The 21,404-nt window shown below is 40.7% G+C and overlaps 1 protein-coding gene across 2 annotated transcripts in view; it reads left to right on the top strand.

Annotated features, from left to right (window-relative positions):
- CHEK2 (checkpoint kinase 2) overlaps positions 1–21,404 on the top strand; it is a 243,964-nt gene that overhangs the window by 177,821 nt on the left and 44,739 nt on the right. For both annotated transcript variants that reach the window (XM_085636234.1, XM_085636235.1), the window contains exons 12-14: positions 11,428–11,514; positions 15,855–16,018; positions 19,042–19,157. In XM_085636234.1, the coding sequence (XP_085492360.1) occupies positions 11,428–11,514; positions 15,855–16,018; positions 19,042–19,157 (367 nt within the window). The remainder of the gene's footprint in view (positions 1–11,427; positions 11,515–15,854; positions 16,019–19,041; positions 19,158–21,404) is intronic.

Below are 21,404 nucleotides of genomic sequence, written 5' to 3'. Positions count from 1 at the left end.
AAAAACAGAGGCTCCCTCGGTGGAGTGGGGGACTCACCTTGCCTTGCCTTATCGACGCCGCAGGAACGCCGCTAGACCACCAGGGACGGGACGCACACGCTGTCGGTTCCCCTCGCCGCCACCAGTGATCGTTGGCCGCAGTGGGGGGGGACTACAGCTCCCGGCAGACACAGCGCCAGCCAGGACTTCCTTCCGGCTTGCTCCGCGCCCGGAGGCGCTATAAAAACAGAGGCTCCCTCCGCGTCGCGGGACGCGCGCGGGCGCCGCCGGGCTGAGCCCGGGCAGAGGGCGGGCCATCTGTGGCCGTCAGGGGCCAAAGGAGGCCGGGCTGGGCCACCCCTCTAAGGCAAGTGATCACGTCAAGTTTGGTCACATCTTGCAGTATATCACCTGCTGCTTGTTTTGAGGGACTTACGCATGCAAGCTTGTATTTTGTACTATCTTGAGAGTTGGCTGGCTATAAGCTCGTTAGAAAGACTTTTGACCTTACCAGTGGACATATACTAAACGGTGTCCAATCGGTTGTTGGTTTGCTTGGTGCTTTTTCCAATATTCACCGACAGAGGTTCCTTGATACGCTTTGACACATTAATTGTAGATAGATCTAGATAGTGTTCTCACCCACCATTTTGGCCTAATATACACAATCATAATTAAATAAGAGGATAGCCGTTAGGCCCATTCTTGTGTGTGACCCAACCTAGAATTTACTACTTATTGTGTTGTAAATGCGGTGATAGCTTAAGTAATATATCTTGAAGCGCGGGGCAACTAGGGTGACCATAGACAGTTAAGCAATAGGGCTCTGAACCTAACTGTGATCCATATTGTCAATCTATGGCAAAGAAATATTCAACTATGGATAACTACCTTGTGAAAGTAGTAAGCCAAATTAACAAGGATAGAAGGAAGTCATTGGGCCGCGATAATACTACTCCTATCGATTCAGGCCCTTTGAGTAACAGTGGTAATACCATTACAAATACTGTGGCGCCTAATGTCCCAACGACTGAGTATTTGTTAACAGAATTTATGGCGCTCCCGGATTCTCCTGTAGTCTTAGTGTCCTTTACCTACGCCCGTAGACCTTAACACCAGACCCCTGAATCAGTTGGATGAAACTAGAATTGACCCTCATCCAGAATGCTCCCCAAAAAAAAGGGCTGTGAGGGAGTGTAGAAAAACGAAACAAAATAGAGGTGGGGCGCAGCATAAATCGAATTGTGAAGCTACCCCTAAAAACACCTTCACCCAAAAGGGGACTATGACTGAAAATTGTGGCAATGATATATTTTCAACAAACACCATGTCCTGTATTATTAAGGCTTTTGAGGACAAATTAGAGGCAGTGGTAAAACCACTAGTTGAAAAAATAGATATATTATCGGCAGAAGTGCTCAAATTAGGTGGCTCCCTATCCTCATTGACTTACACCCAGACCAAACCACAGGGTGGGTCAAATGAGCAAGAGGGAAGAAATGTACAAGTTCCGATTAAGGAGAATATCCTCCCATCTAATTCTACACTAAGCAACCAGATGTCGGATAAAATAACCGCCCCGGTCATAGATCTACCCTCTACAGGTTGGACAACGGTTCAAGCCAAGAAAACTCGCTCTACTAATTTACCCCCTCAATGTGAACCATATGTTGTAGTACTTACAAATGTGCCACCTCTAGACAGTATGCAGTCTAAGGTGCAAAATGAAACACACGATTCCCTCAAACGGAAAACAGTTTCCTGGCTTAATCACAACTGTGGGTTCCCTGTCAATTATTCGGATCAGATTCTATCAACTAGACGGGTCCCCTGGATTGGGAGTGCCAGGAAATCTTGTAAAGGTGATTGCATAATTGTCAACTTCAAATACCCTCAACACGTGGCGACCGTACTACTTAGAGCAGCGTCATTGGCACCGACAGAGAACAGTGTGGGTGTACATCCTTTAGGCTATTTTTACCAGCATTTAGCTAGGGGCAAGCAGATTAACACTCCGAGCATATCTCAAAACGACTTCCAAGGTTTACCTTTCCAGATTAATACAAACAATAGGTACTTGGCACTAAGCACCTTGGATATTAATGATTGACTAATTCCACCCCCTGTGTCAGATACGAAGACTAAGCTAGCAATCCAAGGTGGAAACACGATTTTGTCCACAGTGGAACCTAGTGCTGAAATTGCCCAAATAAGGGTAGAGGGCCCCGTAACTGTACATGGAACCCAGACACCCCACCCTAGGGAAACTTTGGAGCTTTATTCAAATCCAAGGGTAACTATTGCTAGCTTGGGTGAGAAGAGACAATGTGGTATCAAGCACACTAAGGATGGGGGTCTAACCACCGTAAATTCACCACCGCATGGAAATAATGTACCGCATATTATTGCGGACGGTGGAGCTGAATTCCCTCCTGTTAGACTAATATCATGGAACATAGCAGGGGTATCCAGGAATATGCAGGACGAGGGTTGGTGCTCGTATATTGAAAACTTTGACATCATTCTTCTCCAGGAGACCTGGGCCATAGACATACCTCATAGATTGGGTTATAAAACTTTTAGTCGTGGCGCAGTGCCATCTGTGAGAGGTAGAGCATCTGGGGGTCTGGTGATTTGGATAAGGGTTACTGTGGAGGCAGAAATCACATTACTGCCGATTGATTCCCCAGATATAATGGGATTAAGAATGGCAACCATAGGGAAAGATACAATATATTTAATAAATGTTTATAATAGACCGCATCCCCATAGCAAAGATTCACAGGTGATAGTCCTCCTTGACTCCTTTTTAAATACTTTAAGTCCAAGTAAGCAGGTAATTGTTGGTGGAGATTTTAACTGTCAATATGAGCCGATATTGGGCTTGGATAGCTTATTTGAAGAACAGGATACAGCTAATAATGTCCTTTCATTAGAGTCCAATAATATGGTAAAAAATTCTAGGGCAGCTGTGCAGATTTTACAAATTACGGTAAACCATGAATTAAGGGCGTGCAATGGCCGTTTTCAGTCTGATAGACCAGCGGCCCCAACCTTTGGTAGGGGAAATTACAGGTCTCATATAGACTTTTTAATGGCTTCTATGAATCTATGGTATCTAATAATAGATTTTAAAATAGACCATAGAACAGAGAGTGACCACTTCCCCCTCCATTTATGGTTACATCCAGAACCTTTCGTACAAAAAATAAACATGATAGACACGTTAAATGTCCCTGTAGGAGAATATCAGGTCTCCAATAATAGACGTGCCATTAAGTGGCCCCATATTTTGGCCAAAGAGGAAACGATGGTAAATATATATAACTCATTTGCTGATATATTGGAGGGAAGCCATATGCTTGCCCTAGGTACCCAGGATGTCCTTAACTTACATTATAAACTTGTAGATGCACTGATTCCTCATTTAAGTAAAAGCTACAAAAAGGACCTGAGTCAGAAAGATAATTGTTTAGCGACAACAAACCAATGGTACAATAAAGATTGTCGCAATGCTAAAATTGACCTGATTCAGGCTGTAAAAGTAAAGGACGCACAGGGAATCAAAGATAGTAGACTAGCATACAAAAAGACATTGTCCCAAGCAAAAAAAGCCTGGGATGATGCTCTCTGGGATGACCTTTTAATTGCAGCCCAACAGAAAGAACAGGCAACATTTTGGAACCTAATCTCCAAAGGGAATAAAAAAGGCAGATCATCTAGGGACATATATCTCGATGAAGAAACCTGGTGCAATCACTTCTCTAAATTATATTGCAACACAAATGAGGAGATGGCCACGGAGGACATCGAGATAAATAGATTATTTGATAATAATACCCGTCTACACTTTAGCCTTGAAGAAACTGTTGAGGCACTACAGGCTATTAAAACGGGCAAAGCACCAGGTCCCGATAAAATCCCCGGTGACTTGCTAAAGCATGATGCAGGAATTTGGGGTCCCTACATTAATTTTTTATGTAACTCTATAGTGGCCGGGACACCTATTCCTGATTCATGGAAAGGGGCTGAAATTGTTACAATTTTTAAGAAAGGGGATCGCTACGACCCAGCAAATTACCGCCCTATAAGTTTAATTGATCTTTTACAAAAAACTTTCGCCAGACATATTTTAAATAGACTTTTATTGTGGATAAAAGGGGAACAGATTTTAACTAAATACCAAGCAGGATTCAGGCTAAAAACCAGCACAGTAGACCAAGTATTTAGATTTATGTGTATTTGCTGGAAATATATTAATATAAGAAAGGGAAGCCTGTACGTAGCATTCATCGATCTAAGGGCTGCTTTCGACCTTGTACCCCGTAAATTACTTTGGTCCACTCTCAATGATATTGCAGTCCCCAGTGAGCTACTCAGGGAAATAATTAGACTCCACACAGGAACTATGCTAGAGTTAGATGGGGTAAGGGAGGAGAAATCTCAAAAGAGATCCCTGTGGATCGGGGCGTCCGTCAAGGGTGTGTGCTGGCGCCCACACTCTTTTCTCTATATGTTAACAATATACCTAATTATCTAAAAGATTGTAAACATGACTCCCCGAAATTAGCAGATGAGGTAGTCACCGCATTGCTTTTTGCCGATGACACAATTCTCATCTCGCAAACCCCGCAAGGCTTACAAAACCTAGTAAACACTTTTAACAATTACTGTGTGGAAAAGGGATTAGAAATCAATTCATCCAAAACAAAGTACATGGCCATAAACCCCCAGAAATCCTTTAGAAAGAACTTGGCCTTAAATAACCAGAAGCTGGAATATGTCGAGAGTTTTAATTACCTGGGTATTATGCTGGATAGTATACCGAACTGGAAAGGGCAATTGGAAAAAAGTAATTTAATTTTAAAACAAAATTCAATGCCCATCCTAAAGGTGCACGGCAGTAGCCAATCTAAATCAATTATGCCGGCACTTGAACTATTCAAAGCAAAGGCCCAATCAGCAGCACTTTACGGCGCTGAGGTCTGGGGCTATTCCTGCAACAACACCTTCAGGAAGGAAGAGAACACCTTCATATGCAGGTTACTTAAAATACCAGTAAGAACACCGATAATTCCAGTTCTTCTGGATATCAATCTTAAAAGAACTGATCATCAAGCCACACTAAGGCCATTACTCTATTGGATTAGATTATGGACAACCCCTGAGTTGAGCGACTACAAGAACGGACTGCTAGAAATAATCAGGATCGACGAATATAAAAGTATCCCCTGGTTAAAACATATCTCCCAGTGGCTCAAAAAGCTTGGGTTTTCTCATTTTTGGGAAAACCCTCAGAATATGTTACCAACCTCAAAAAATCTTTTGAAATTTGCTTTTTGGGTATACGTAAAGAACGAAGTATCCACTAGTACTACACTGGGTACACTGTCACAGAAATTCTTATCTGTTAAGGATACTCCTATATTCGAACAATTCATGGACGAGATAAGACCACCATTAGCTAAAACACTGTATCTACAATACAGATATGGAGTTTTACAGATTGCTGCAAACACTAGTAGTTGGAGGGGCAATGAAGATGAAAGTGGATTGTGCACCCTTTGCGCACAAAAAGCAAAAGAAAATGATGCTCATGTACTGTTTTTCTGCCCAGCTTACAAAAAGCCAAGAGTTCGATGGATTAAACCCCTGTGTATAAATTTGGGGTTTAGGTTTTTCAAAGAGGCAGAACGTACATTCAAAGCAAATACTTCACAATTAATAGTCTTTGGTCTAAGTAGATTCTTATTCAATGTATATCTCATAAGGAATAAGAAAGGATGCAAGCTATAATACTTAAAGGCTGGTTAGTTAACGTTCTTGCTTGGTTTGACATTATGAATTTTACTCCTCTCCCCTTTGTAAAATGTATTATAATAACCTTTTATATATTATCTGGCTTTTTAACTAATTTATATGTTTTTAGCATAGCTGTGATAGAATTGAATGTGACTGACCCCCACTAATATTGCCTGGAAATTTTGGATTGTGTATCATGTTTTAATTTATGTTTGTTGCTTTTATGACAAAAAGTCGAAATAAAGCTGAAATTGAATTGAATTGAAAGGGAGTGGGGTGAGGGATGTTTCACTCTCTGGTTGACCTGTGCTTGTAATGAACTATTGGTGAATGCTTTCTGGTTTAGCTAATATGTGTATTGGCTGTCGTGATGACCGTATGAAAGTGTCTGCCTGAGTCCTTGCAGAGTGCGAGTCCCTTGAGAAGAGCAGTGTGGTGGTGTTGTCTGGTAAGTCTCATGGACTGACAGGCGTTGAGAGGTTATTCAGTTTAAGTTTTCCCCTGATTGAGTTAAGTGCTTACTATGGTCAACTGGGCAACCTGCAGATAACAGCTTTGAATCCCAACAGAGTCAACTCAGCTTTTTATCTATCAGTGGTTGATGCACTGAATAACAGTGAAATGGTTTATTCAAGAGATGTTTGCTGGTGGTCTGACATACTGTCAGTCATATCCCTGGGATAATGAGGAAGTTTGCTTGTAGTTGTAAGTAAAAGACGAGTTTTGTTTGGGTTACTTTAAGACATGAAGGTACGCATTTTTCACTCACACTTATTATTTTGTTGGAGTGCTATCATTTTTAACAAAAGAAAAGGATCTCTGTTGAAGTTTGCTGTGTGAAGTTTGGCCAGTGATTTGTGGTTTGTTGTTGTTGAGACGTATAATAAATACAACAGTGATTTTGGTTTTCAATGCGCTGAATTAGAAAAAAGAAAGGACACGTGGTTGAAATGCAATCCTTCTACGTTTTGGGTATCGTTCAGAGGAAGTATTAAATAAGCATACTGAGGCAGATAGAATACGTGTAGTAAAAGAAGGGGAGAAGTAATAAGGTGGCCACATATTAAGGTAAAGAACAAAAGCTGACGAGTAGTTCTCTGAAGCTGCGCTAATGCTGTGCCATTCCTTTTGATCATAGCAACAACAAGGAGTACCCAGGCTTGCAGAAAAGTGCAGCTTATCTGGGAGTAAGGGACATTTTCACAAGTGTTGCTCTAGTGAAGGGAAATGGGTACATTTCCTTAGCATGTCAAGGCAGGAGAAGGATCTGGTCTGGATGGTGGAGATGATATGAGAAATAAAGTATCACCACCACTTGCAGGAGTAGGGATTAATGTTAAGCAAGTACCAGTTTGGTACATTCAGGAGCAGCTGTATCTGTGCTATCCAGTTACACACTGAGAAAAGGTGCTAACATTGGACGGAATTGGCATTTCAACTTGGGGAAAACAGTGAAATTTGTAAATGTGTGATTCGGGGACTTCCAACTAATTTTAGGCATACACAGGAAAAGATTTATGTAATGAGAAAGGTGAATCATTGTTGAGAAGGTCACATCAAAGAGATTTGCCTAATGTGCTTAACTGTTTAGGTCCTGCACAATACACAGATCTCTTGGATGTGACCATCCCAACATCGCTATACCTTTTATAGTTAATTGATCTCGATGAGAAACATGGTGAGCTCAGAAGTTAATTTGCTGGGAGTAGTGGGAATGACCTAGGATTTCGTAATATGTTCAAATGTGTTTAGTGACTAGTTTTAGTCCCATTGTGTTTGACTGTTGGATAATTTAAGGCAGTCTGGAATGCTGGCATATGGTATAAGGAGTCCTCTGTTCTCTCAGAGGAACATTGTGAATGAGTGTATAGAAGGAGGTATGAAAGAGGGTGATTACCTCCTTGCCTGAGTTGTGTCCCATCATTCCCTTTCGATGCTTATTATTCTATGTCTCTTTTAGTATGAGGTCAAGGACGGACCAACATATAGGAATGTACGTATCGCCAGCACTGGGCCAAGTCGTTGAAGCATTTGGCTTTATTTAGGATAAGAAACAAATTGCTAATCAGGGTTTGCTTAAATTGGGGGGCAAAACTGACGGTGTGTTATGGAAACATCCTGATGATTATTACATGGGTGGTATCTAGGGAGAAATGGAATCTGTTAATGAAGGAGCAATTGAGCCAGGGGAGGGGACAGAATGGCTATCGCCATTACCGGTAACTCAGAGTGGTGGTTGGCAAATTTCCACTTTTACGTATTAATGACTTAGTGTTGTTTTGTTTTTATGCCGTTATATATAGCACAAACTCGACCCAAAACAATTGGGGCGCTTAATATGAGCACCAGTTACATTACTCAAGGACACATTAATTTTTATAGGCACAGGGAGATTAAGTAAATCGCCCAGAATCGCAGGATGTTGAGCCGAAACAGACTAGAACCTGGTTCCCAGTCTCCAAAGTCAGCGGCTCTGGCCGTAATGCAAAGCAAATTATTACTACCTATGATTTGGCATCTTTCCGTCACTGGGCAGACTGCATCAATCTATGGACTAACATCCTTTTTAGCACCATATGGCTTCTTTTGAGAATGCGGTTGGACATGGTTTCAAGTGTTGGTCTCTCAAATAATTTTAAATGCCCTCTTCAAGGGATTGAGGGGTTATGTTGTTATCAGGAGGACCTCTTGATTTATGGCAGTGATGGAGTGGACGATGATGGGAAGTAGATAGGAGTTTACAGGACTTTTGAAAATGGGTTATGCTGAGAAGTGACAATTGTAATTTCAGATGTGGTAAGGTGCAATATCTAGGCAGTGGTGGTTGTGGTGTACTGGAAAAGATTTGAGATTTTTTTCGAGATTTATTCACTAGATCCTTAGGAAAAGATCTGGATAGTGCATCTCACAGATTTTAGCAGGTTGATGATGTAGCAGCAAAGAACACTCATTGTAGGAGCAAAATGGGCGTTGATTAAAAAATGAACCAACTGATTAGTTGAGTAGTCTTACTATTTTAAAAGGAAATTACAGCAAAGAGCATTCAAGTAGTTATTTCAATTGGTGGATGTTGCATTGGGTAAGAACAAATAGGTTGATGTTGCAAGATAGGACAAAAGGTTGATGAAAGTGGACACATTTGTGAAAAAGATGTGTCTAGAAGGTGGGGTGATCTGAGAATGATGGAAGATTTTGTCTGATGGAGTAAAGGGTGATTACAACTGAAGCCACTGCACCTAGAGGTTATGAAAAATGTGGGAGGACAGAATACGGACATTCATGGATGGAAGTGTTCATATTTGGAGTAGTAAGGATTTGTTCCGAGTATGTAAAGTTTTTTTTTTCTTCTCAGTAGTAGCAGTCCTGCAGCTGGTCACCAGAATGTTCCTGAAATGTTCTCAGCATTTACGGTCATTGTTGGTGTAAAAGAAAACACAAACACTCCGGATAGCATATTAGACGTCAAAGAATAGCCAGGTGGCATTCAAAATAAGCAAGTCAACTGCCTAATAAATGTACCACCCTCGATTAGTTGGAGCTGGTTTTGCTAACATCCATACATTTTAATGCTGCATTCATACAGTTTTTTCAATTAATGAGAACTGAAGGAACGACACGTGCTACAATCAAAACCTACCGATGGGCTTTAATGAGCAGGTGCCAGTCTTGTCTTGTGGTAAGAATGCAAGAAGGCCTTGGCGGAAGAGATACAAATAGCGCCCACAAATGTCGGCTACTTTCTAAAATCTTTGCTTCTATGTGCTAACTTCAAAATGACGCTACACTTACTAGAACTTTTCATCAGAAATGCAAATGTGTAGGATAACAAGATGGCGACTCAAATGCATGTAAGAGTGCAATATATCTAAGGCTTTAGTGGTCTTCAAACAGGCATAGAAAGGTAATATTTGATTAATAAAATGTAACCGCACATACAGGCATTTGCATTTTCATATTATATGTATGCATTAAGGCATGCACGTGAATTTACTTTATCATTTACCACTTCTATAAAGCACAAGCCATCGGGTTGGTGAGAGAAGTTGTTTCATTGATGTTCCATATTCCCTCTTAATGGTCAATGTGAGGATGAAAAAAGCTGTCGTCAGTGGTCACGCTTTCCAGCAATGGTATCAGTGCTCTAGCTGCACTGTTGTTTTCTCCTAAAATGTCCCACGAGGTAGTTTGCCCTTTTCGCGAGATCTCATTTTGAGTTGCAAGGATATCATGGCTGTCAACTCTTTCTTTTGGGTCTTTCCTCTTCATTGGTCACTGTTGGGGGGCAAGGGGCAAGCTCCCTTGTCTCGTTTTCTGGTGTATTTGACACTTTACCGTTTTCCATTTAGATTCACTCCTGTAATTGCAGCATCTAATGCTGCTTCACTTACACCCACATTAAAATGTTATGGTGCACACTCTTTCCTTTCAATATCTTAATGAGTGATCCATCTTTTTTGTGTCGATTGTAATGTTCCCCAAATTCTTGTGCCTCAACTGATTTAACAGTGGCCCCTGCAGTTTGGTGGTAATTCTTGGCATATTGAAAGGCATGCAAGTCATGGTGGTGGTGCTATCCCTGATTTAATGTTCGTAATTACGTATTTTGTGGGCATCCATAGTATGATGAGCCAACCTTTGGTCTAATGTTGGCCTGGCATGTTGTGGGTATCTATGGCACATTGATATGAAAGAGAGGGTGATTGCTTCAGTGCATGGGTGGCATCCTGTTGATTTTAATCATTCTGTGCCTCTTTTAAAACTGGAACAAGGATGGACAGGGATGTGTGTATCACTAACATTGTGGATGTGCATTATTTCGATAATTATTCACATAGCAAGAGTATGTATGGCATGATGTGGTGCCCATTCTAGCATAATGCTGACACTGGCTTCATGGTGGCAACATCCATCTTCTGAAGGCACAAAAGTAAATACTATTGAATATATTCCATTTCGAGAACGCTCTGGCTAGAAGATCTTCAACCAGTTGAAGATATGTAACATCTTAGTCAGTGCACACGCTAAGTCAACCCAGGACAAACATGTCTTTACTGATGCCTGGGTAGCAAAGTCAAACTTGTTGCATTTGTTGCATTCTTGTTTTTTATGCTAATTTATACTGCTGTATATCACGATTTTTAACTTCCACTTTTAAGCCTGCAATCAAAATATTTGCATATTGCATGACGGCTAAAATATGCACAGGATGGGGATTATTAAAGCTATAAATGGGATTTGCTGATTTTACATCCTATTTATCAACATGTAACATCTCAAACCACAAAGGTTTTAAATATTTTTGAAGGCTTTAAGGTTTTTATAGCAAAACGTTGCACATTTATGCTTTTGATCTAATTTTTTGCCTTTTTTCATGTTTTTTGTGAAATGAGCAGAGAGGTTTAACTTGGATGTTGGTATACCTTTGCCTCTAACATTTAAAGGAGCTTGCTTTTCTCGGTTTTATTATTTGCGTTTTAATTTATGTACTTTTCATAAGTGAAACCAGTTGTTGCATACTCTGTGCATGTTTCCATTGCACAACATTGTAATTGGATAGCTCTCTTTCCCTTCTGCCCCGTTTTATCTATATGACCATTTACTTTTTTTATGCTTACATATTCTTCCATATATTTCTGTACTCAATAGTATCTACATGAAAATGGAGTCAGTCACAGGGATCTGAAGCCAGAAAATGTACTATTATCATCAAATGCTGAAAACTGTTGTGTAAAGGTATTTGCCACAGATCTTTCTTATTCACATGTTTTTTTTTCTTGTCATAACTACACACTTGAAATCGATACTTTATTTCTGTGTTTGGTATTTAGCAAACTGTTTTATATTTAAATTATACACAAAAAGCGTTGTCCTTTGAAATAACAAATATAGCAATTGTATTAACTTGTGCTTCGTTGTATTGTAATGTATTGGATTGCCGCATTTCAGTAGTGATTTTCTTCTCCTTGTCTCATTACTCATTTCAGTAAAAGTGACCGCAAGTAGAACTCTACCGCTTGCAAACAATAGCAAGTTTATTTTTAGCAAGTCCATGTCCGAGAAACAATTTCGAATACTGCCACGCATGCAATACTTGCACTTCTACCCTTCCTGAATAGATATAACCAGAGATTTTGACTGGTATGTCTTCCTGTCTTACAGCGTCTTACACTGTTCAACTTAATTGCTGCTAACTAATTTCGGACAGTGGTGAAAATAAATATAAATCTTAATGGATGTACCATTCTTTGTGTGTTAAAGACTTTGCTTACTCTGAAATACTTTAGTTAGGTATATACATTTAATAAAAGTACAAATGCCTTTTTTTGCACACTGCTTCATGTGTAAGAAGGTGCTAGATGAGGCTGCATCAAGCCGGGAGCACAACTGTTGTCCTCATGCATGACACAAAACATGTTATCAACCCACCATCAGTTACCAACTCAACAAACTCCTTCTCCTAACATATACAACAAATAGGGTAGGTACTTCGTCGACCAAGAAAGTGCTTTACAAATACTACAATAAAATGCTATGATGTGTATTTTCAAAATAGCTGATATCTAATGTTGGAGAAGAAACTTCACTTCTGCACCTGCATCCCCTTACCCAGGGCTTCTCCACGTAAAGAGTGATACAGGAGCAGCTTGAAAGGGAAATTACAAATTCATTTTTTCTGTACAATTTTATTGATATGAGGGTTATTCTATACTATTGGTTAGTTCACATATTGAAAAGTTATTGTAGAAGAAACTAAGATTTGCAAAATACAATTGAATGTTATGAACATTTTGGTTCATTTTCTAAAATCTTATCATTCTTTTAGGTGTAGTGAACATGTCTGTAAAATGTCATGGATGAACAGTACCTGCTTAAATACTGAATAGAAATCTCTGTTTGGGCCTTTTACTTACTACTTACAATGAAAATACTTTGTAGTTGGTATACTTGAGGGACTTCCTCATATATTTATATGGCTTATACAAACAAATAATTTAATATTTATAAATAAACTTACCTCTTTCACAACATGATAGTCTCACAGGATAAAACAGTTGCTGCTTAATAAACCCAATGTTTGCTTTATTGCAATACTCAACCATTGCGCGCTGGTAGACAGTTCAACGCATGTCCTTCAAGACCAAAGCATGTTCTGAAATTTGCATTTTATTAGACCTATATCACAGCTAAAATGTATATATTGAGGAATGCTTTGTAAAAATGCACATAATTCCAGTTACAACAATTGCGGCTGCTGAGCCGTCAAAGAAAATATTACTTTGAAGCGCCCTTTTCGAACTGTGATTTGATTATGCATCATTTTCACTGGAAAGCGAAATATGTGCCTAATGGGTGCTTCTTTCCACAGAGGTTCTCTCCTCTGAAATATTCCTTGCCATCCGACTTAATCCCACCCTTTTATCCCTTCAATATATATCTAATAGGACCAGAGCAACTCATGTCTTGTTGCAGTCACAACATCACACAGTTTGATTGCACATGCTCTACAGAGGTACCGCTTAGTGCCCAGAATATCAATTGGTTCTTCCATGCACTATATACATTAGATTGCAGAGCTCACCCTCATTTTTGTATTCTATTTATCATTAATTTTTCATAATTCCCATCAAATTTTATTTTTTCTAGTTTTTTTCCCCATAAGGGCTATGTTTCTACCTCCCTCTGGGTTCCAGCCATGCATCAGACATAGAGCCTCTATCTCAGTGACCTGCTCCATATGCAATTGGTTGCATCTTGAAAGCCTGGAAGCAGAAGGAAACTAAACTAAGTATAAGGCCCATTTAGATGGACCTGACTCTAAATTGAATTGAAAGGAATGAAAAGAGAAATTCCCAACACCTCTGAAGAGAACAATAAGAAGGAACACAATGATCCTCCTCTCATTCCTTTTCAACAAAGAGCACTAAAGAGGAGAAGCGGCATAACATGGCACTCCCTTGCAGAGAAGCCCTCTTCTTGTTTGGGACATTTGCCTAAGTTGCTTCAAATTCTTTCCGATGCAGGAGTTAACCCAAATGAACCAGGTGCGCTCTACATCAAAGCCTCGTGGTTTGGTCCTCTTTTGCCAGACCTAGGTCTAAAGTGCTGGAACAGGGCGGTCAAATGCTGAAAGTAATGATGCAAAGAAGTTGCCAAGCTTTCTTTGAAGTCAGTAAAGTGAAATCGCACTGTCCAAGGTCTTGACGTTCTCGTGAGTGATGGCGGGTGAGGTTACCAGGACTTTCAGCAGATCCCCACATACATCTCCTGGCCATTCCGTTTGATGGCTTCAACCTTTTTGGAGCACAAGTAGAGAAAAGCTAGTGCTGCAGCTCTTTGCCTGTCCACTCAAACAGTACCTTTCCACAAGCAATCCATAAGCAACCAAGAAGAGTTGGAAACATGGAAGACATTTTCAGCACAAGCCAGTCCCTCAGTTGTCCAACATCAAAAGCAGCATTTCTTCATGCCTGTAACTGCCAGTAGAGCGGCTACATGGCTGTAGCAGCCAGCTTCCAAGCATTCCTACTTTCGCATCGAACTCACTTTGATGCGTTTAACTCCAGCTCAAAATTCTCCAGATTCTCTCTAGTCTCTTGGGAATACAGTGATGTCAGAACAGTGGTTTTTCACCTTTTGACATATGTGCCCCCCACCCCCATCATTGCTGGAATCTAAGGACCCCACCTGGGGACACCCACTGAGTCATTACTGCAAGGCAGAGATGAAGACTTGAGCATTTTCAAACATTTGAACTGCAAACAATAAATTATAAAATACAGAAACAGGCACCCATCAAACAAATACACAAACTAAGTACTTTATTTAGTTTACAAATAAATAGGAGCAATAAATCAAAAATATAATTTTACTATGAAGGTTTTCTTAATTCAACTTGACCCACTGTTAAATGCACTTGTACTGCTCCCATGAATCAACCTGAGGATACTACCTTAATTTTTAACCTCCAATTTCAAATTCCTTTGCATTTGCAGACTGTTTTAAAATGTCCAACTTTACATTTTGCTTCTTTACTTATATACACTTTCTTAATCTGTTAAAATTATTTAGTTTTCATAGCAGTTGTACCCCCTGAGTAGTCTTTACAGACCCCCAGTGGTCCTTGGACCACTGGTTAAGAACCACTGCTCTAGAAGTTACCTCCAGCTCCCCATCCCCTTGATTCTATTCCTACCTTCACATTCTCCTTGAAAAGGTGTAAACTTTGCTCCACAAAAGAAGGATCGAGCTCCGCCCAGCTCAGGATCTTGGTTCCAACTCTTTTCAAATTTTGTCAGTTTTGGCTTATTGCGAAACATTTATAAATGTATATGAATCACAAAATTAACTTGAGTTTGTACTTTAATAAAGGGCACATTTATTATCCCTATATCTCACATTCAACCAAGTATTGCCTGGTGTTGTCGTCTGAAAGTCCCCGTTGAATTTCCTACAGGATATAGAGTAAAACCTTTACCATTTTACAATACGTGTTATACTTTTAAACAGGTTTTAAAAATTGTCTGATGGTGAATCCTGAAGTTCTACACCATATGTTTGAAAGTATAATTGCTGAATTTGGACCACTTCACCAAAAACATCATAGTGTTCCTCATAATTTTGTTTTTGTAGCTTTCTGATTATAAGGATTTTAGAAAATCCTCAAGCTTGTGCTCGGAATCTAGGCAGATCATAGATTTCTTTGCACACTTCTCTCACCTTACACCGAGCAGACTATCATCTTTTGTGCTCTCCCTGAGATCATGTGTGAAAATACTTTGCATTGTGCAATCCTTTCCCTCTGCCCTCCCATCAGTGGAAACGTTTATGTACCAACCCTGACCCCAAGTGTACTTGTATGAATGATCTACCTTATTGTTCATTGTAATAAGATCCATGTGTTTATATAAATGTCTGCATCTTGTGTGATGCTCTTGCAGTTTCTTATGAAATTCCACAAAATAGGCAGAGCATGTTTGTATCAAATTGCTTCTTTTGTTTTTAAATGTAAAAGTCACTATTTCTATGCTAAATGTGACCATAACTTCATGTAGTTTTTTATGGCTTTATAATAGATTACAGATTTTGGCCAGTCCAAGATTCTTGGTGAAACGTCGCTCATGAGGACATTATGTGGCACTCCAACCTACCTTGCTCCTGAAATATTAACTACAGCTGGCACCGCTGGGTATAGCAATGCAGTGGATTGCTGGAGTTTAGGGGTTATTCTGTTTGTATGGTAAGACTAAGCTTGATGTATGTGCTGTCAAGGAAGAGTGAAGAGAAGTATTGTCCAAAGCCTTAATCTATGTCTTAGTGTTGAAGTCCTTGCAGATGCCTTTTCTACCCAATTAAAAGTTATTTGAATAAATTAAATTGCCTAACAGACCTTTGTTTGAACTTCAGGGTGAGATATTTTGTTGCGGGCGTTTCTTTAAAAACCACCCCTTTATTAAGCTTGTTGGCACAATTGCCCAGGCCAGCTATAATATGGGAATTCCCTCTCTTACAACTACCTAGCTGCACCAATGTAGTCTTTAATATTGTCCAGATTTACAGAATCCACATTTCATTTTATAAAACGCCATATTGGTATCTTTCACTATATAATAATCTTGGTAAGAAATGCAAAATATAGGTATCTGCCCAAATGGCATTAATTCAGAAGCCATTTGTTTCACCCCTTTAGCAGATCTAGTTTTTCAGTTGTCCGGATCATTCATTCCAACTTGGAGGTGTTGCACTCTGGGGCCTAATGTCTTTAGAGCATCTACTCCTACCAAATAAAATGTCAAGTGCGCTAAGCTGAAACAAAGCAGTCGTGGCACAGATGCTCTGGGCTAAAATAGAGGAATGCATCTAAGTAAAAATCGAAATTGTCTGCCCACTGTTTGTAATTGCAAAATTGACTTGTTGACACTAATGGTAACCATAAAGCATATTTGTTTCTCTAGAGAATCCAAAAATTGTGAATATACCAAGTCAGGAAGTCTGACTATGACTTAATTTTAAAAAGCCTGAACGTAAGTTATTTGAATTCCTACATTTTCTTCTAGTCCCCCATGTATCAAATCTGAGATCATGTGCACAATAAAAAAAGAAATATCCTGGTAAAAGGCCTGCATTTATCTGGGTGATCTGGCCATCTGCTGTATGCCCGAAAAAAACTGGGCGCATGCTGCTTTAATACATCTATTCAAGAATCTTCCACATATTGATCCACAACCTCTAGACTAATAGATAATCAACTATGAGTTTGCAACCAGGTTACCATTAATTTAGGTAAGAACTCAAAACTGTTCTACAATAAAACTTTTAGGAGATAGGCCAAAACTGATCCATGCTGTGAACCCTTCTACCCATTGATACCCTACCTTTTTCGGGTATTGGGCCCCAGGACCCTGCAAAGCAATTTGCTTTACTGACCCACACCAGACTGGGAAAAGTCTATTACACCATTTGCCTCGCCCACTAAAAGGTCTTGAAAAATTATTGCTCAATTGCAACATGCTACAGGAAAAGCCTCAACTAACTAAGGGATTGTGTTGAACATAGACACCTCAGTCACTTTCCAGTGTTTTTTAATAACCGAGGCATGGTCGCCCAATAATACACATGGGTGTACCTCATATATAGACAAGCCCCCATTCCGTGTTACTCTTCACATGCTCCTTTTATCCCCCGCCTATCATTGTAGATATAAATCTACTTTTTTCATACTTGTGACTTCATCCCTGTTCTTTTTTTAAATCTCAATCTGTTGGTGTTTTCTCAGTCTAGTCTCCTTCAGCTTCTTAAGCTTGTGTTCAACTCTGCTATTAAGCCATGCTTATGTCTTTGGCTGTTTTCAGAAAAGACTGAGGCATGAACATTCACTAAAATCAGCTAAGTCCGCCGACCACGCGAACCTTTTGGTAGGAGATTGCTTGACACCGGAACAGATCCAGACTCAAGAGTACTGAACTACACTGTTCTCACTGCCGCTACAGGTCATGGAAGGACAGGATCTTGCACCATGGTCTCTGGCGCAGTCCTGGACTCTGGCCGTCCAGGGTCATAGCCAGTATGGGAAGTCTGTCTTCTCAGGACTCTTATTTCTACAGATTTCCCCCCTGGCTGTGTTCCTCTGGTGAAAGGCTTTACTCAATGGCAAATAGGTGTGGCATCTCCAGTTCATCAGTTACGGAAAGACTGGAAAATCTTAAGTTGATGTGCTCTCTTTCTCTCAGTTTGAAACTAAGGACACTGAGAAAGATAAACAATAGTCAGGGGAATGAAGAGATGGTCAAAATAAGAAGATATGGGGCAAGGCCACCCACATACAAAATATAGGTAGGCCACAAAAGTCAAACATGGCTACACTTCCAGGTAAAGACCTATGTCCATTACTCCAGTGCTCGCCCAACCCCTTGGCATGATGGTGTTTTTTTCCTAGTTTTTTATAACTTGATACTGAGTGCACAAACCTGTATTACACACATATTCAAGGAGTTTCCGGTCGCACTAGCTGATGGGATATTCGCAAGTTATTATTGTGAGACGGCTTCAGAGTAAGAATAACAAAGTTGCCATAACAGTAACTTTGATTATATTGACCTTCTATACAAAACTAATAGCTTTCCAGATGAATCTGTATGCACAACCTCCTACAAGCTGTAATACGTATTGTAAAACATGGCACTGATTCACAGTATATCACGTAGGATCACCTTTGGGTAAACTTAGTCTGTGGGAAATCTGGCTATAATGTAAGTGTTAATAAGATGCTGTACATCTCAAAGTTGTGAGGAAAAAACCCTATCAAATACCACATGCTGTAATCCACAGTTGTATTCCCAGTAAAACCTATACACCAAGTCATTTGAAAAAGTGGCTTTCCCAGCTTTGTAAACACAAGGAATGCAAGTTATTTAGTCAAAATATTGCATGGTGTGGCCTTTATCTCTTGTCTCGACCGCTCTTTCCAGTTGCTTCTTTTAAACTAAAAGAAAGTAAAAAGCATAAAATCTATTGGTAACTGTATGACGGTGCTGTAATATTCATCTTTGCTGTCAGTACATGTCTGAGAAAGATAAATAATATGCTGGTGGAAAGAAGAAATTGAATAGTTGTAAAAAGTAAACAATAACAGTCTTCCATGTCTGGAGCCATTTTTCTTTTCCTAATTACATTTCATGTCTAGATTGATTTTTGTATTGTTTTCTGTATTTAATATGGGTTAGATTTGCTGTTACAAATTTTCTTTTTGTTTTCCCTTCACAGCCTGAGTGGTTATCCTCCATTCACGGAGCAAGATTCGGAGATCCCACTCAAAGACCAAATCACCCTTGGGCAGTACCGGTTCATTCCTGCAGCTTGGGAGCATGTTTCAAACACAGGTATAGCCTCCTTTTATTTTTGTCTTGTTTTAAAGAATAAAGGTCTCTTTTATAGGTGGGCAGGAATGGGACAGCTGCCAGAAATTGGTGGCTGTTGCATCCAGTCACCTTTCCTATTCGCTGCCTCATTTACACAGGGGCGAGGCGGTTTTTCCCCAAGACTGTGCCACTTTCAGGTGGCTCTCTTCCCCCCACCTCCCTCTTCCCCAGTTGTTGCAAAGTGCACTGGTTTTTATCAGTCTGATACAGGTATGTACACCACGTCCGTCCCAGGCAGAAAACACGGCTCTGATGGATGTTTCTAATTGTGCGTTCCTCACCTTCCAAAAATCTCCATGCACCATACTGGATCGAGAAGATTTATAGAGCATTGCTCGCACATGCCAGTAGATCGCGTTGTACACACCGCACTGACTTCATTCTGCCCTGGATGTGGCTGGGAGAGCGCATGTACGCGCTACCCCTGCATGCTGATGTCAGTTTCTTTCTTTCCGTGCCTTCACGCGTGGATCCTGAGCTCGCTCGTGCCTTTTCCCTTGTCAGTTGACAAGTTTTTTTCTTCTAAATTATTTTTTCAAGTGTGCAAGGAAATCATGTCCCTTCTAAAACTGCAGGGTTTAAGCCTAGTAGGAAATCTCCTAAACAGATGTCTTTGACCAATGAGGTCTGCCACTGGTGTTTGGGTTCTGCACAGACCCCCAAGTCCTTCCAGGAGTGCTCCCTTTTGAAGCCAAAGGTGATCCGCGAATGCAAAGTTTCACACTGTCGCACAGTGAAAAGGGTTTGGAAGTCACACTCCCCTTTGAAGTAGAAAGCTCATATCTGCTTCGAAGTCCCACTTCCCCTTGAAGTGAAGACTCATACCTGTTCCCACTCTCGAAGACATTCCTGCGACAGGTTGTCATTGAGGATTAAGTCGAAATTGAAGTGGAGCAGAAGAAGACTTGGTCGGATTTGTCCAGTGCTGCCAATCTCAACCTGAAAAGTCTTAAGTACAGCAGAATGCCTTGCAGACCTGCTCTCCGCTCTCTGACAAAGAGGCGATTCTGCAATTAATTCTGACCCGAAAGTCCGTCTGAGGCGTCTCAACAGATTAAGGCTTTCAGAAGGGCCATATTGTGAATTTTCTTCAACGTTCCTGTTCCCCCTCGTGTGACTTCAAGCTCCAAGAATCAGCAGAAACTCCCAGTCAGAAACTGCCAGCTGCTCTGCACTCAATGCGGTCTGTGCCTTGGGGTCCGCTCTGACCCTTGAGCTGACTTCCATTCTGCCATCAAAATCCACCCCGGTCCCTGTGACATCGATGCCGGCACCATCCAAGACGGAGCACAACTTTGTTACTATCATCCTCTCTAACTGCGAGCCAAATTCAACATGTCCCTTACTGAGGTTGTCTCTCGACACCATACTGACTCACCCGGCCACAGTTCATTCCGACTCAGACAGAGACATGATTTTGTCTAAAAGCCATGCTCCTGCACCCTTTTGGTTCCCACTCTGACCAGAACCAACCAGCTTTCGGACCTGCCAATGGTGATGAAGGGGAGTATTTTCTCGAACATAAGGATTCTAATTTATATCTGTACCTTAAGGATTCCATTACATTGTCCAGTTCCCTGGATTCTTGGTTGGGCTCGCCTCCGGAGCACCACACGAGTGCCTAGTTTGCGTCGATAATGAGATGTGCAACAGAGGTTTGAGACTTGCGATTACCATCCATCGACGTAAAATTCAACATACTAAGAGAGGTTTTGTAACCAGGATAAATTTTGTTGAACCATTGCTTATATGAGGCTGTGACTGACAGCCTTATGGGCACCTGGTCTAAGCCTTCTTCATGTCCTCCAGTGAGCAGGCAGGTTGCAAGACGCAACAGACCCATGCCAGGTGACCCTGATATTTTGATACAGCACCCTACGCCAGAGAGTCTGGAGGTTCATGTTTCCATCAGTAGGGTGAACCCCAATTCTTTTTGCTCGACTCCTGGCAGAGTCAAAACCTCTTGGGACTTTTGGGAAGCAGCTCGGCCAGGGAAACCCTTCGAACCAGTCAATGCCCTCTTCTTGCTGGGGTGATATACCCATGCATTATGGGACTTGGTTGGGCAGTTCTTGCCAATAGTCCCAGAGGAATTTCGGGCCAATTTGGCTCAAACAGGATGATCAGGATTCTGCTAAGTGTATCTAATCTGGACTAGACACTGACTTGGGCAGAACAGTTGGAACTAGCATGGTGCTTTGGCAGTAT

This window comes from Triturus cristatus, chromosome 11, assembly GCF_964204655.1.
Source record: "Triturus cristatus chromosome 11, aTriCri1.1, whole genome shotgun sequence".
NCBI classification, from domain to species: domain Eukaryota; kingdom Metazoa; phylum Chordata; class Amphibia; order Caudata; family Salamandridae; genus Triturus; species Triturus cristatus.
Note: the sequence above shows the minus strand (reverse complement) of the source record. Positions and strands in the feature narration are given on the sequence as shown.